At 50.1% G+C, this 12,820-nt stretch overlaps 1 protein-coding gene across 2 annotated transcripts; it reads left to right on the forward strand.

The window, feature by feature from the left end:
* Positions 1-1,308: 1,308 nt before the first annotated feature.
* Positions 1,309-10,390, forward strand: THEG (theg spermatid protein). 2 transcript variants are annotated; one of them, XM_053581729.1, is made up of 9 exons: positions 1,309-1,616; positions 2,684-2,794; positions 3,099-3,170; positions 3,591-3,652; positions 4,621-4,690; positions 6,787-6,904; positions 7,102-7,261; positions 10,130-10,274; positions 10,309-10,390. In XM_053581729.1, the coding sequence occupies exons 1-9, from the start codon at positions 1,309-1,311 to the stop codon at positions 10,388-10,390; spliced, it is 1,128 nt and encodes a 375-aa protein (XP_053437704.1). The 2 variants fall into 2 exon arrangements, with proteins under 2 accessions (XP_053437704.1, XP_053437705.1); XM_053581730.1 differs by lacking the exon at positions 3,099-3,170.
* The last annotated feature ends 2,430 nt before the right edge of the window (positions 10,391-12,820 follow it).

Here is a 12,820-nt window from a genome sequence, read left to right on the forward strand (position 1 = left end):
GTGAAGTTTTTGCTTTTCCACATGTCTGAGCAGAAGGTGACCCCCCAACTCTCCCTCCAAGGGTTAGCAGAGCTCTGCTCTTGGTGCTTTTTCCTTGGTCACCTCTGAATCCTACTGTGAGGACACCTAACCATCACTCTGTGTGGTGCAAAGGTGCAGGGTAGAGTCCTCCACCCGGGGAGGAGTTTCTCCAAGGGATCCAGGGGGGATCCCTTGGGGATCCGGGGGGTTTCTCCAAGGCAGAGCTCAGCAATTCTATCTCTGTAATGAACTTTCATGCGGACCAAATAGCTCAGAGTGATGCCTGTCACTTCTTGTGTGCTCAGCACATGGTGTGTGCTAGACATCACCAGATACTAACTTTGCCTCATTTGAGGTAGGTTTAATGAGCACAATGCCTTTGTTTTAAACATAAATTTCTTATTGAAACATTACAATAGTGAAAGTTCCTTCTGGTTGCAATAACATGTAATTTGTCTCCTTGTGAAAAGCACCTGCATGCCTTGGTTGGATTTAACTTGAGGGAAAAAGAAAAAATAAAGCATTGAGTGAAAGGTGAGGATTCAGAAGACTTTGGGCCAAAAGAGAGGCTTTTCCAAGGGTCTCCTGGATTGACCAGATACTCATGAAGGACCTTCTCTGCCTGGAATTCTCCAAGAGACCTTCTTTCCTGACAGAGGTTATGGCCAGACGAAATTGGAAGCAAGGGACTGACGATCCAGTCAAAAAGACTTAGCACTAAGGAAGTTAATTGTTTCAAGTACCAGACACAGAGCAGACTCTGGGATGCTAAGTTCAGAGGCCCAACAATGCCGTCAAAGACCTATCTTCCAGCCCACCTGTCCTCTTATCAGCAGGCCTCATGCTCACAAGATGGCTGCTGGGCTCCTGACATTATGACAGGCCCAACAGTAACCAGGAAGAAGATGTGTGGTCTCTTGTGCCTCCTTGTAAGAAAGGAGAAGTCACACCTAGGTGCTCCTGCAGTTTCCCTTCAGGGCTCATTCCCAGAGTAATCCTGGAAGGGGGCGGGACTCCTGGTGAACTGTTGACTACTTAGATTCACTCCTGATCCCAGCACAAGGGGTCCTTTTACTAAGAAGAAATGGAAGCTGGAGTCAGGTATGCTGCCAGCACCGTGCCCACCCCCATGCTGTCTGGGGTGGTGGGCACTTGTAGATGGTGCTGGGATTAGAATGTGGATGGCAGAGCACATGAGCAGGACATTCTTCTGTTGCCATGGTGACCACAGATACACTTGGATGTTGAGAGAGTGAGGTTACAGAGTCTGTAGAGGGGATCCCACACATGGGGGACAGCTGGCGAAATTCCCTCAACAACCACCTTATCCCCGAGGCTGGGTATGGGTCAGAAAGGGAGCAGGATGATGACCCCCTTGACCCACAAAGCGCTGTGTATGAGAGCCAGCCATTCAAGAATCCCAAATATCAGGACTCAGACGAAACGGGATTGGGACTTTATGAGCCACAGGAGGAGATTCCCTCTGAGGAGGTGGCTGGGGAAGAGTTCCTGGAGACCCAGAATCCAGGAGAGGCACTTTCCGAGCTGCAGAGAGTTCTGCACCAAGACTTAGAGGAGAATGTTTCTGAAATGAGGTAGGCAGAGGAGACTGGGGCCTTCCCAGGAGGGGTGGGTGAGGGGTCTGGACCATAGCACAGTTGAGGGAGTGGGGCCTGGCCAGCAGGGGCGAGGTGGGAGCTCAGACCATGACAAAGGGGAGACAGCAGTTTCCATACCCGGCCTGTTTACTTGTGCAGGTCCCTAGGCCATGAAAAGGGATATTGACTGGTCCGTTGACCTGCTGGCCTGGGCTGGCTGCTCCCTAAGATCCCTGTAGGGTTAGTCTAGGGTGATCAGAGGGGACACCTCTGGGACTGTGCCTGGGCTGTTCCCTCCTTCCTGCCTGGTCAGCTTTCCAGTTGCAGTGCAGGGCACCCACCCTGCCTGCTGGAGCTAAGGCAGTGAGGCAGGTGTGGGCCTGTGGGCTTGTTCCCTGCCCCTTTTCAGTGTCGTCTCTCATGCTGCAAAAGGATGTGTACCACCATGAACAAAACGATGTCCCTGCTCTCACTGGCTCTGCTAACCCTAACCCTAACCCCAGCCCTAACCCTAACCTGTGGAAAAAACAGAGCAGGAATATGAGGGGGCTTCAGGAAGGACATTTGAGCCAAGAGCCAAGTTAAGTGAGGAGACAGGCAAATGTTTTGGCATTTAATATCCTGTTCTTGTTTTTGTCAGCTGTCCCTTTTCCCTCATAGTCTATTACCTTTCTGGGAGACAAGAGTGCTTTCTTTATAGCCTAGTTTCCCTCTGGGGCCTGGCATACGGTAGATACTTGATAAATGTTTGTGAGATGAGTAAACGTTATTTAATTGAGACAACCATCCCCCGAGGTGGGGGCTAATCTCATCTCCATTTTATAGAGGAGGGCCCCGAGGCTTAGGAAGTCAGACACCCTGGCCCGGGTCTGAAATCTAGCAAACCATGGAGCTGGGGTTTCCGTGCAGGCCTTCGTGTTGCCAAAACTCTCCCCCAGAGATACCTGAGAGGGGAGGAGATTCACATGGCAGGGTTAGAGCAGGGCAAGCCTGATGTTTCTCTGGGCTCCCAAGCACGTGGGGTGGAAAGGCAGTTCCAACCTCAACACCCAATTCTCCTGAAGCCGGCTGTCCATCACTCAGAAGCTCCCCAGCATCTCTGCCAAAGGGAGGAGGAGGAGAAGGCTCCTTGAGCTGGCAAAACCCAAGGCCAGCTGGCAAGTTTTGAAGGACAGGTGAGGGCCAGACCAGGGCTTTGTTGTGGGCTGGGGGTCCAGGAGGAGAAGAGCTCCTGGTGGTTCCCTCCATGTTCTTCCTGGGACTCCCCTCTCCCAGTGGACACCACATTCATAAACTTAGGGCAGGTGGGGCTCCCACCTTTGGAGGGAGGTGAGAAGTCAGGATGCCAGAGGTGGGGACTCACTGGGGAAATGTGGCTATTGGTGGCCCTCTGGGTGGTAGCCAAAGGAGAGTGAGGAGTTTGGGAGTAAATGCCCAAGAGCCAAAGGCAGTGCGGGCTGGGACCCTGTCTCATCACAGGATAGGATGCCGTTGTAAGGGCTATGCCTGGATTTCCCCTTGCAAGATGAGCTTGCAGTTCTATCTCTGTTGGTAAGTCCGGGGGTCACCTCCATCTGCTGAGGTTCCAGGGGGACCCCTTCACTGGAGCCACCCTCTTCTGTCCAGGGCAAGGATGGGGGAAGGGCTCTCAGACAGGGGCTCTCCCACCCAAGGACCATTCCTAACACCACCCATGTCCTATGGATGCCAGTCCCAGCAGCTGTGAAATGGGCCTGCTCTGGGAAGAGGGCACTAGGCCCTCTCCTTAGTTATGCCTGTCTTCCAGCCACCCCCTTCTCTGTACAGCAACCTTGCTCAAAACAGTCTCCACTTCCCAGAGATGCCCAGACAGGCCTCCCACACTGTCCTTCCTGGCCGTCCTGTCGCACTTGCTCTGGGAGAGTCTCCTCCTGATTCAGGCAGGGCACAGGGCCCCTGTTCTCTCTTGCCCTGAGCCACCACTTGTTCCAGGCCCTCCGTGTACTGGACAGAGCGATTCCTCAAGGACACCACGCTGGCCATCACTATACCTGGTAGGTGCAGCCTGCCCCACCCTGGGGCCCGGCCGCTCTCCAGTAACGTCACCCTTGGCCTCTGAGGGCAGGGGCATCATGTCCTCCCAGGGCAGGGGCACCACATCCTTCTGGGGTAGGGACACTGCATCCTTCTTAGAGCAGGGAAATCCACAGCCTCTCGAGATAGGAGTACCACATGCTTCTGGGACAGGGACATGGCATCCTCCCAGGAAAGGGGCACTTTTGGTTTCCTAGGGCAAGGGCATGGTGTCCTCTTAGGACAGAGGCACCATGTCCTTTTGAAGCAGGGAAACTCTTGGCCTCCTGAGTCAGGGAAACACTTGGTCTCTTGGAACAGGGAAATGCTTGGCCTCCCAGAACAGGGAACCACATTCTCCTGGGGCTCAGGGAGGGGGGCTGGCCTCTTCCCCAAACCTGCTCTGGACTCTGCCCAGGTCACAGTGAGGATGCAAACAGAATGCTCCAGGAGGAGTCTGAATGGGGGCCAGTATTTACTCTGCAAAATACCCCTCCCTTCTGCATGGTTTCCATGCTTTTGTGAGAGCCTTGGTACCTTCAAATAGACATTTCAAGAAAATTCATTATAGGAGGAAAGTCTCATTGTAGCTCTCTCCTGGGGGTTAGACCCTCACCCACTATGATCACTGAGCACCAGAAACCCTAGGCTTGTACTAACTGCAGACCTAAGTCCACATTTCTCACTTAGTGTGTCAGGTCCACACTAAGCCCCTGAGGATCTGAGGCCTGCAATTCCCCTCCAGCCCTGTGGCTGCCTTCAGGCCTCTGAGACCACTGTCCCCAAAAAGGGATAGCAAAAGTCACCTTACTGAGAAGTATCTGAGGAACTGTGGGCAGAGACATCAGTTGGGCCTCTTGCCCTCGCTCAAAGCTGAATTCTGCAGGCAGCAAACTCCTGGGCTGGGCTTAAGTTGGGGCTCACCATCTCTGTCTCCCATTTTGCATAGCGGTGTCCCGCCGAGTGGAGGAACTGTCTCGGCCCAAGAGATTCTACTTGGAGTATTTCAACAACAACAGGTGGGGAAGGAGAGTTAGGGTTAGGATTAGAGTTAGGCCGGCCTTCTGCAGCCAGAGTTTGGCAGGAACTTTTCCCTTCCCTTGACAGGGTGTGGTGTGGGCAGGGTTCCAGGTCCCAAGGCTTTGTAACTTAAGTTTAGCCTGGGTCTGCCCACTTCCTTGCCCAGGCTGCTTGACCCCTCAACATTGTCTTCACCTGCTAAGCGGGCAGTCTAGAGATAACACACACACAAGGTGCTCAGCGTGTGCCTGACATAGTGAGTGCTCAGATGTTATCACCATTATGACTATATTTTGGTGACTCTAAAAAGATAGAAATTATAAGACATGGCTCAGCACCTGTAGCTCAGTGGCTAGGGCACCAGCAACATACACTGGAGCTGGTGGGTTCAAATCCAGCCTGAGCCTGCTAAACAACAATGACAACTACAACCAAAAAATAGCCAGGCATTGTGGCGGGTGCCTATAGTCCCATACATGGGAGAATGAGGCAAGAGAATCACAGAATTACTTAAGCCCAAGAGTTGGGGGTTGCTGTGAGCTGTGGCGCTGTGGCACTCTACCCAGGGTGACAGCTTGAGACTCTGTCTCAAAAAAAAAAAAAAGAAAGAAAGAGAGAAAGAAAAAGTAATTATAAGACATTATTTTAGGTGTACAATTCTTTTTTTTTGAGACAGAGCCTCAAGCTGTCAACCTGGGTAGAGTGGCACGGTGTCACAGCTTACAGCAACCTACAATTGTTGGACTTAAGCTATTCTCTTGCCCTAACCTCCCGAGTAGCTGGGACTACAGGTGCCTGCCACAATGCCCAGCTATTTTTTGGTTGTAGTTGTCTTTGTTTAGCAGGCTCGGGCTGGGCTTGAACCTGCCAGCTTTGGTGTATGTGGCTAGTGCCCTATTCACTGAGCCATGGGCGCCAGGCCTAGGTATACAATTCTTAGTACTTAGAACCTCCATGCTTGTTAAAAGTAATCGTTAGAGGCCAGGCAAGGTGGCTCATGCTTGTAATCCCAGTACTCTGGGAGGCCGAGGCAGGTGAATCACTTGAGCTCAGGAGCTTGAGAACAGCCTGAGCAAGAGCAAGACCCTGTCTCTAAAAAAAAAAAAAAATAGCCAGGCGTTATGGTGGGCACTTGCAGTCCCAGCTACTTGGGAAGCTGAGGCAAGAAGTTGATCACTTGAGCCCAGAAGTTTGAGATTGCTGTGAGCTATAATGCCAGGGCACTCTAGTTTAAAAAAAAAAAATCTTTAGAGTTATTTAGCCACAAATTTTAGTCATCCATCTTTATGTGTACATATAAAGGAAGAAATAACTGAAATAAGTAGCCAAAATATCCAACTGGTTTAAATCACTTTTGACCCAGAGATGTTGATGTCAGGGTTCATACTGGTTTCATGCCTACATTTACGCACAACAACCTTTTATTTTAATTCTGAATCATAATGTAATCTGAAGACAATTTATTTAAACTGCAATTAAACCTAACTCCTCTAGAACCAACAATGCACATAACTCGACTAAAATGATTTCAGTGTGAACAGCTACATCTGAGCACGCACAGGCGAGGAAAACCAAGGAGCTTCTGCTATCTGGCTGACAACATTTATAAGCTGCATCCCAACCTCAGATACATGTAAAAGGGTGAAAAGACTCTGCCTTAGAATCAACAAAACACAGCTTATTGTCTGGGCAGAGGCAGAGCTGATACCTGACTTGGGGAGGCATGGGCCCAGCTGTATTTCACTTTCCTATTCTCCATGACCTGACACCTAAGTCCTCACCTAGCCTTTTGATGATGGGGTGTGGGAGAAGGCCCTAGGAGGCCCTGTCCCCACAGAGGGGGTTGGGGAAGGGCTGGGCTAGAGGGCAGACCTCAAACACAGAGCTGGGACAACCTTGGGAGAGCACAGCTCTATCCCTGCGAACTCTTAGGAGAGCTTTTCTTGGGAGCTCCTTATGAATCCCTTCTTGGAGAGTTTTCAAATCCCTCCACTTTGCTGGGTTCTCCTTATCCTCAGAAACAAGCAGAGAAAGAGAACTCTCTCTCTCTCTCCCTTTGGCTGGGCTGGTGGTCTAAAATGTGGATGTCCCTTAGGACTAGTCCTGTCTGGCCCATTCCTCGGTCCACTTTGGACTACCAGGCATCGAGTCACCTGAAGGAACTGGCCACCCCAAAGATCCGGAGCAACATTTGGAGCATAAACATGTCTGAGGTGGGTGCCTGTGCTCCCTGGATCCCCTCCTACTCTAAGTGTCTGGGAAAGGTGTGAATGAGGCTTCCCTTTAGGAGCTGGGGGACACAGTAAGTCTCTTGTCTCATGTCTCAATGTTGTTTTGTGGTGTCTTTTTGCTTCAGGACTCATGAGGAGTTGTGAACTATTTTAATCTTTCTCTCTACTTTTGTTTCCAGGTGTCCCAGGTATCCAGGGCAGCCCAGATGGCAGTCCCTAGTCCACGGATCCTCCAATTGTCAAAGCCCAGGGCCCCGGCCACCCTGTTGGAAGAGTGGGACCCAGTGCCAAAACCTAAGCCACACGTGTCAGACTATAACCGCCTCCTTCATTTGGCCTGTAAGTAGGTTCCTGGGGCTCAGCTCCTTAGGATACCCTTGTCCAAATCCCTGTGAACAGTTTACACCTCTGCCTGGAAACTGGCAGAAGGAACATCTGTCCCAGAGAAGAGAAGAGAAGCAGAAATTAGAGGGAATGTGGTCCAGAAGAAGAAGGTTTTTCCTAGCAGGGAAAGTTGAGTGTAGGGCAGGGGACAGAGAATCAAGCTGGCGTGCAAGGCAGCTTTAACATGGTTGTTGGCTTCATTCCTCCCATCCTTTAGAATAAATTAAATGCCTATTTTAAATGCCCCATGACAAGAGTAATATGTACTAATTATAGAGAATTTGGAAAATACAGAAAAGCACAAAGAAGAAAGTAGGCCAGGTGTGATAGCTCATGCCTGTAATCCCAGCACTCTGGCAGGCCGAGGCAGGTGGCTTGCCTGAGCTCACGGGTTTGAGACTAGCCTGAGCAAGAGCGAGACCCCATCTCTAAAAATAGCTGGGCCAGGCTGAGCACAATGGCTCATGCCTGTAATCCTAGCACTCTGGGAGGCCAAGGCCTAACACTCTGGAGGCCTAGTGCTCGCCTGAGCTTACAGGTTTGAGACCAGTCTGAGCAAGAGCAAGACCCTGTCTCTAAAAAATAGCTGGGGCCCAGCGCCTATGGCTCACATGGCTAAGGCGCCAGCCACAAACACCTGAGCTGGCAGGTTCGAGTCCAGCCCGGGCCCGCCAAACAACAATGACAGCTGCAACCAAAAAATAGCTGCGTTGTGGTGGGCACCTGTAGTCCTAGCTACTTGGGAGGTGGAGGCAGGAGAATCACTTGAGCCCAAGAGTTGGAGGTTGCTGTGAGCTGTGATGCCACGGCACTCTACCCAGGGTGACAGCTTGAGGCTCTGTCTCAAAAAAATAAATAAATAAAATAAATAAATAAAAATAAAAAATAGGGTGGCACCTGTGGCTCAAGGAGTAGGGCGCCAGTCCCATATGCCGGAGGTGGCAGGTTCAAACCTAGCCCCGGCCAAAAAAATAAAAAATAGCTGGGAATTGTGGTGGGTGCCTATAGTTCCAGCTGCTCTGGAGGCTGAGACAAGAGAATCCCTTGAGCCCAAGAGTTGGAAGTTGCTATGAGCTGTGACGCCATGGCACTCTACCAAGGGCAACAAAGTGAGACTCTGTCTCAAAAAAAAAAAAAGTGTTGATGTTTGGCTCAGCACCTGTAGCTCAAGTGGCTAGGGTACCAGCCACATACACTGGAGGTGGCAGGTTGGAGCCCAGCCTGGGCCTGCCAAACAGCAATGACAACTACAGCCAAAGTATAGCAGGGTGTTGTGGTGGGCACCTGTAGTCCCAGCTACTTGGGAGGCTGAGGTAAGAGAATCGCTTAAGCCCAAGAGTTTGAGGTTGCTGTGAGCTGTGATGCCACAGCACTCTATGGAGGGCGACATAGTGAGACGCTGTCTTGAAAAAATAAAAATATAAAAAATAAATAAAAATAGCCGGGCATTGTGGCAGCTGCTTGTAGTCCCAGCTACTCAGGAGGCTGAGCCTGGTGACAGAGCAAAACCCTGTCTCAATCGCTTGAGCCCAAGATTCTGAGGTTGCTGCGAGCTGTGATGCTACAGCACTCTACCGGGGGGGGGGGTGACAAAGTGAGACTCTTTCTCAAAAAAAAAAGTAAAAGTAAAAAAGGGCTGGGCGTGGTGGCTCATACCTGTAATCCTAGCACTCTAGGAGGCTGAGGTGGGAAGATCACTTGAGCTTAGAAATTCAAGACCATCTAAGAAAAGTTAGATCCCATCTCTACTAAAAAAAAAAAAAAAAGCTGGGCATTGTGGTGGATGGCTATAGTCCCAGCTACTCCGGAGGCTGAGGCAAGGGGATTGCTTGCACCCAAGAGTTTTAGGTTGCTGTGAGCTATGATGCCATGGCATTCTACCTAGGGTACAGAGTGAGACTCTATCTCAAAAACGAATAAATAAAAATAAAAAATATAAAATGTATAGTTCAGGGCAACCCACTTGGGGTCCCCTCGGCTGCACTAGAGGTTTTCCTCTCTCCTCAATAAATTCTCTTGCTTTCACTTTAAAAAAAAAAAGAGTACAGTTCAGGCCAATTATGCCTGTAATGCTAGCACTTTGGGAGGCCAAGACCAGAGGATCGCTTGAGGCCAGAAGTTTGAGAGCAGCCTGAACAAGAGTGAGACTTTATCTCTATAAAACATAAAAAAAAAATTAGCCAGGTGTTGTGGGGCACACCTGTAGTCCCAGATGCTCAGGACTGAGGCAGGAGTGGTTGAGCCCAGGAGTTGGAGGCTGCAGTGAGGTATGATGATGCCACTATACCCTAGCCTGGGTAACAGAGCAAAACATTGTGTCAAAAAAAAAAAAAATATATATATATAATGTATAGTTCCAATGGCTTTTAGTATGTACACAGAGTTGTGCAACCACCTCCACAGTCAATTTTAGAACATTCCATCACCCTAAAAGGAAGCCCTGTCCCCATCAGCAATTATACCCCTTTCCCTCCCCCAGCTCCTGACACCCACAGATCCACTCCTGTCTCTGTAGATCTGCCTGTTCTGGACATTTCATATAAATGGAACCTCATACCATGTGTACTTCTGTGTCAAATGGAACCTCATACCATGTGTACTTCTGTGTCTGGCGTCTCTCACTGAGCACAATGTCCCTAATGTCCTACCATGTTGTAGCCTGTGTCAGAGCCTCGTTTCTTTTCATGGCTGAGTAGTAATATACTATGTGGATGGACCACCCTTTGGTTCTCCATTCTTCTACTGATGCACAGTCCACTTGAACTGGGTGCTTTGGCTGAAAGGGTTGAGTTCTGGTGCTGTCCCTCTCTCCTTCCCCTTTAGTGCCCAAGGCCCAGTCGGACAAGTGCATTCCTGACCGAGATCCTCGCTGGGAGGTACTAGAGTCCACCAAGAAGGCAGTGGCCAGTCCCCGTATCATCTCCCTGGCCAAGCCCAGAGTACGCAAGGACCTCAACGAGGGCTACGATCCCTTCCACGTCTCCCCAGCATCCCTGGTAGCCCAGGCATCTCCGCGCCTCTATGAACTTGCCACCCCCAAGAGCATCACCAAAAAAGTATGACCGGCCCAGGCCTGGCCTCTGAGACCTCTGCTCTCAGTAAACATCCAAGTGCATCCTAACCCTGTGTATGTGGTTGCTCTGAACTTTTGGCCTGGAGGAGGGAGGGCAGGCTGGAAGGCCAAAAGAATGGTGAAGAGGGCAATAATAATACGTATTTTTCCATTCAACTTGTGATTTGTACAGGCCTTTTATTTCCCAAACCACTTTTATTGACTATCTCAGGCTCTTCTGAAGTCAGACTTCAGCCCCCTTGACTTCAGAATCTTCCCTCTGGATCTCTTGAATCCAGCCTTGCTTATACAGCTACCTCTTGACTGTCCACATATACCTCAAAGTCCAGAAATATCCATGATACTAGCTGACACTTAATGGGTGACTTTGTGGTTATACTGACTTGATGACAGAGGACTTTTTTTTTTTTTGGTAGAGACAGAGTCTCACTCTATCGCCCTCTATAGAGTGCCGTGGAGTCACACAGCTCACAGCAACCTCCAACTCCTGGGCTTAGGCGATTCTCTTGCCTCAGCCTCCCGAGCAGCTGGGACTACAGGTGCCCACCACAATGCCCGGCTATTTTTTTTTTTAATTGCAGTTTGGCTGGGGATGGGTTTGAACCTGCCACCCTTGGTATATGGGGCCAGCGCCTTATTCACTGAGCCACAGGCACTGTCCGATGATAGAGGACTTTAATTGTTCCCATTTTACAGAAGTGAAGATTGAGGCTCAAAGAGGTTAGAAAAAGACCCACAGTTCCTACTATGGTCTGAACATTTGTGTCCCTCCAAAATTCATACATTGAAATCCTCTCCCACAAGATGGGGGTCTTAGGAGGTGGAGCCTTGGAGAGGCAGTGAGGTCCTGGGGGCAGAGCCCTTGTGTCTGGGATTGGTATCCCTGCGAAGGAGGCCCAGATATGTGCCTTGTCCCCTCGTGCCATGTGTGGACACTGAGAATTGGGCAGTGTGCAACCAGGAGTAGGCCTCATCCTCATCTTGACTTCCGGACTCCAGAACCCTGAGAAATAAACTTCTATTGTTTATAGGCCACCCAGTTGATGGTACTGTGTAATAACAAATGACCACGAACAGGGTGACTTAAAACAACACACATTTATTCTTGCACAATTCTGGAGGCCAGAGTCCAAAGTGGCCCTCACTAGGCTAAAAGCAAGGTATAGGCAGGGCTGGTCTCTTCTGGGGACACTAGGGGAGAATCTGTCTCCTGATTTTTCCAGGCTCTAGAGGCCCCTTGAATCCTTTGGCTGGGGACTCTTTCCTCATCTTCAGAGCCACTGTGCCACATCTTCCAGTCTCTCCCTGACTCTGACCCTCCTGCCTCCTCTTATAAGGACACTATGATGAAACTGGACCTCCCCAGATAATCCAGGATAATCTTTCATCACAAGGTCATTAATTTAATCATAAGGGGAATGTTCCTTTTACCATGAGAGGTGGCATGTCCTCAGGTCGTAGGGACTAGGAGAGGCATGTTCTTGGGGCATTATTCCGCCAACCATAGACTGACAGACAGTCTGACAGTGTGTCACTCTCAAATACTCTGTGGCCCATAGGTGGAGTGATATGGCTGAACTTGAGATATCTTCAGGAAGTATGATGTTGGAACTGGTCAAATAAATGATCAGATTGTGGGGGTGTATGGGAGGGAGAAGGGGAGAATACCCTGTTTCTTATCAACAGCCTCACCATTTGTTGACAGGGAATACCAGGAGGGGACTTCCTTGTAAATATGGTGGTGGGTGATGTATGGTTTTTAAAACCATTGAGTTTGAAGGTGCTTTGACGTTTCAAAGAGAGAATATGCACCAATGTCTGCACCTGCAGCTGTACCTGTGCCTATACCTGTACTATACCTACACCTGTGCTTGTACCTATACCTGTGCCTAAATCTATACCTGTACCTGTGACTACCCCATGTCTACACCTATGCCTGCACCTGCACTTTACCTATGCCTGCACCTGCACCTGTGTCTACACCTTCACCTACACCTATACTACACCTGCACCTGTGCCTCTATGTGTGTCTATACCTGTACCTACACCTGTACTTACACCTCTATCTACACCTGTACCACACCTCTGGCTGCATCTATACCTGTACCTACACCTGTGCCAGTACCCACACCTGCATCCACACCTATGTCTACACCTACACCCACACCTGTGCCTGCACCTGCACATGTCTACACCCGCATCTGCACCCATGTCTGCACCTGCACCTACACCTGTCCCTATGCCTGCACCCGTACCTGTCCCCTACACCTGCGCATGTCCCCTACATGTATACCCATATATGTCCCCTACATCTGTGCCCACACCTGTGTCTACACCTGTACCTGTCCTTAGACCTACACCAGCACCTACACCTGCAGCTGCAGCTGTGTATACTCCTGCACCTACACTGTGCCTACCCCTGCACCTGCACATGTCCCTAC

Source organism: Nycticebus coucang, chromosome 2 (genome assembly GCF_027406575.1).
Source record: "Nycticebus coucang isolate mNycCou1 chromosome 2, mNycCou1.pri, whole genome shotgun sequence".
NCBI classification, from domain to species: domain Eukaryota; kingdom Metazoa; phylum Chordata; class Mammalia; order Primates; family Lorisidae; genus Nycticebus; species Nycticebus coucang.

What these genes read in the sequence shown, in the direction of transcription:
- THEG (XM_053581729.1), top strand. Translation starts at nt 1,309, where the DNA reads ATGGGGGACAGCTGGCGAAATTCCCTCAACAACCACCTTATCCCCGAG. An exon ending in GCTGGCCATCACTATACCTG is followed by an intron (nt 3,653 to 4,620) that starts GTAGGTGCAGCC and finishes CATTTTGCATAG; the next exon opens with CGGTGTCCCGCCGAGTGGAG. An exon ending in GAGTATTTCAACAACAACAG is followed by an intron (nt 4,691 to 6,786) that starts GTGGGGAAGGAG and finishes GATGTCCCTTAG; the next exon opens with GACTAGTCCTGTCTGGCCCA.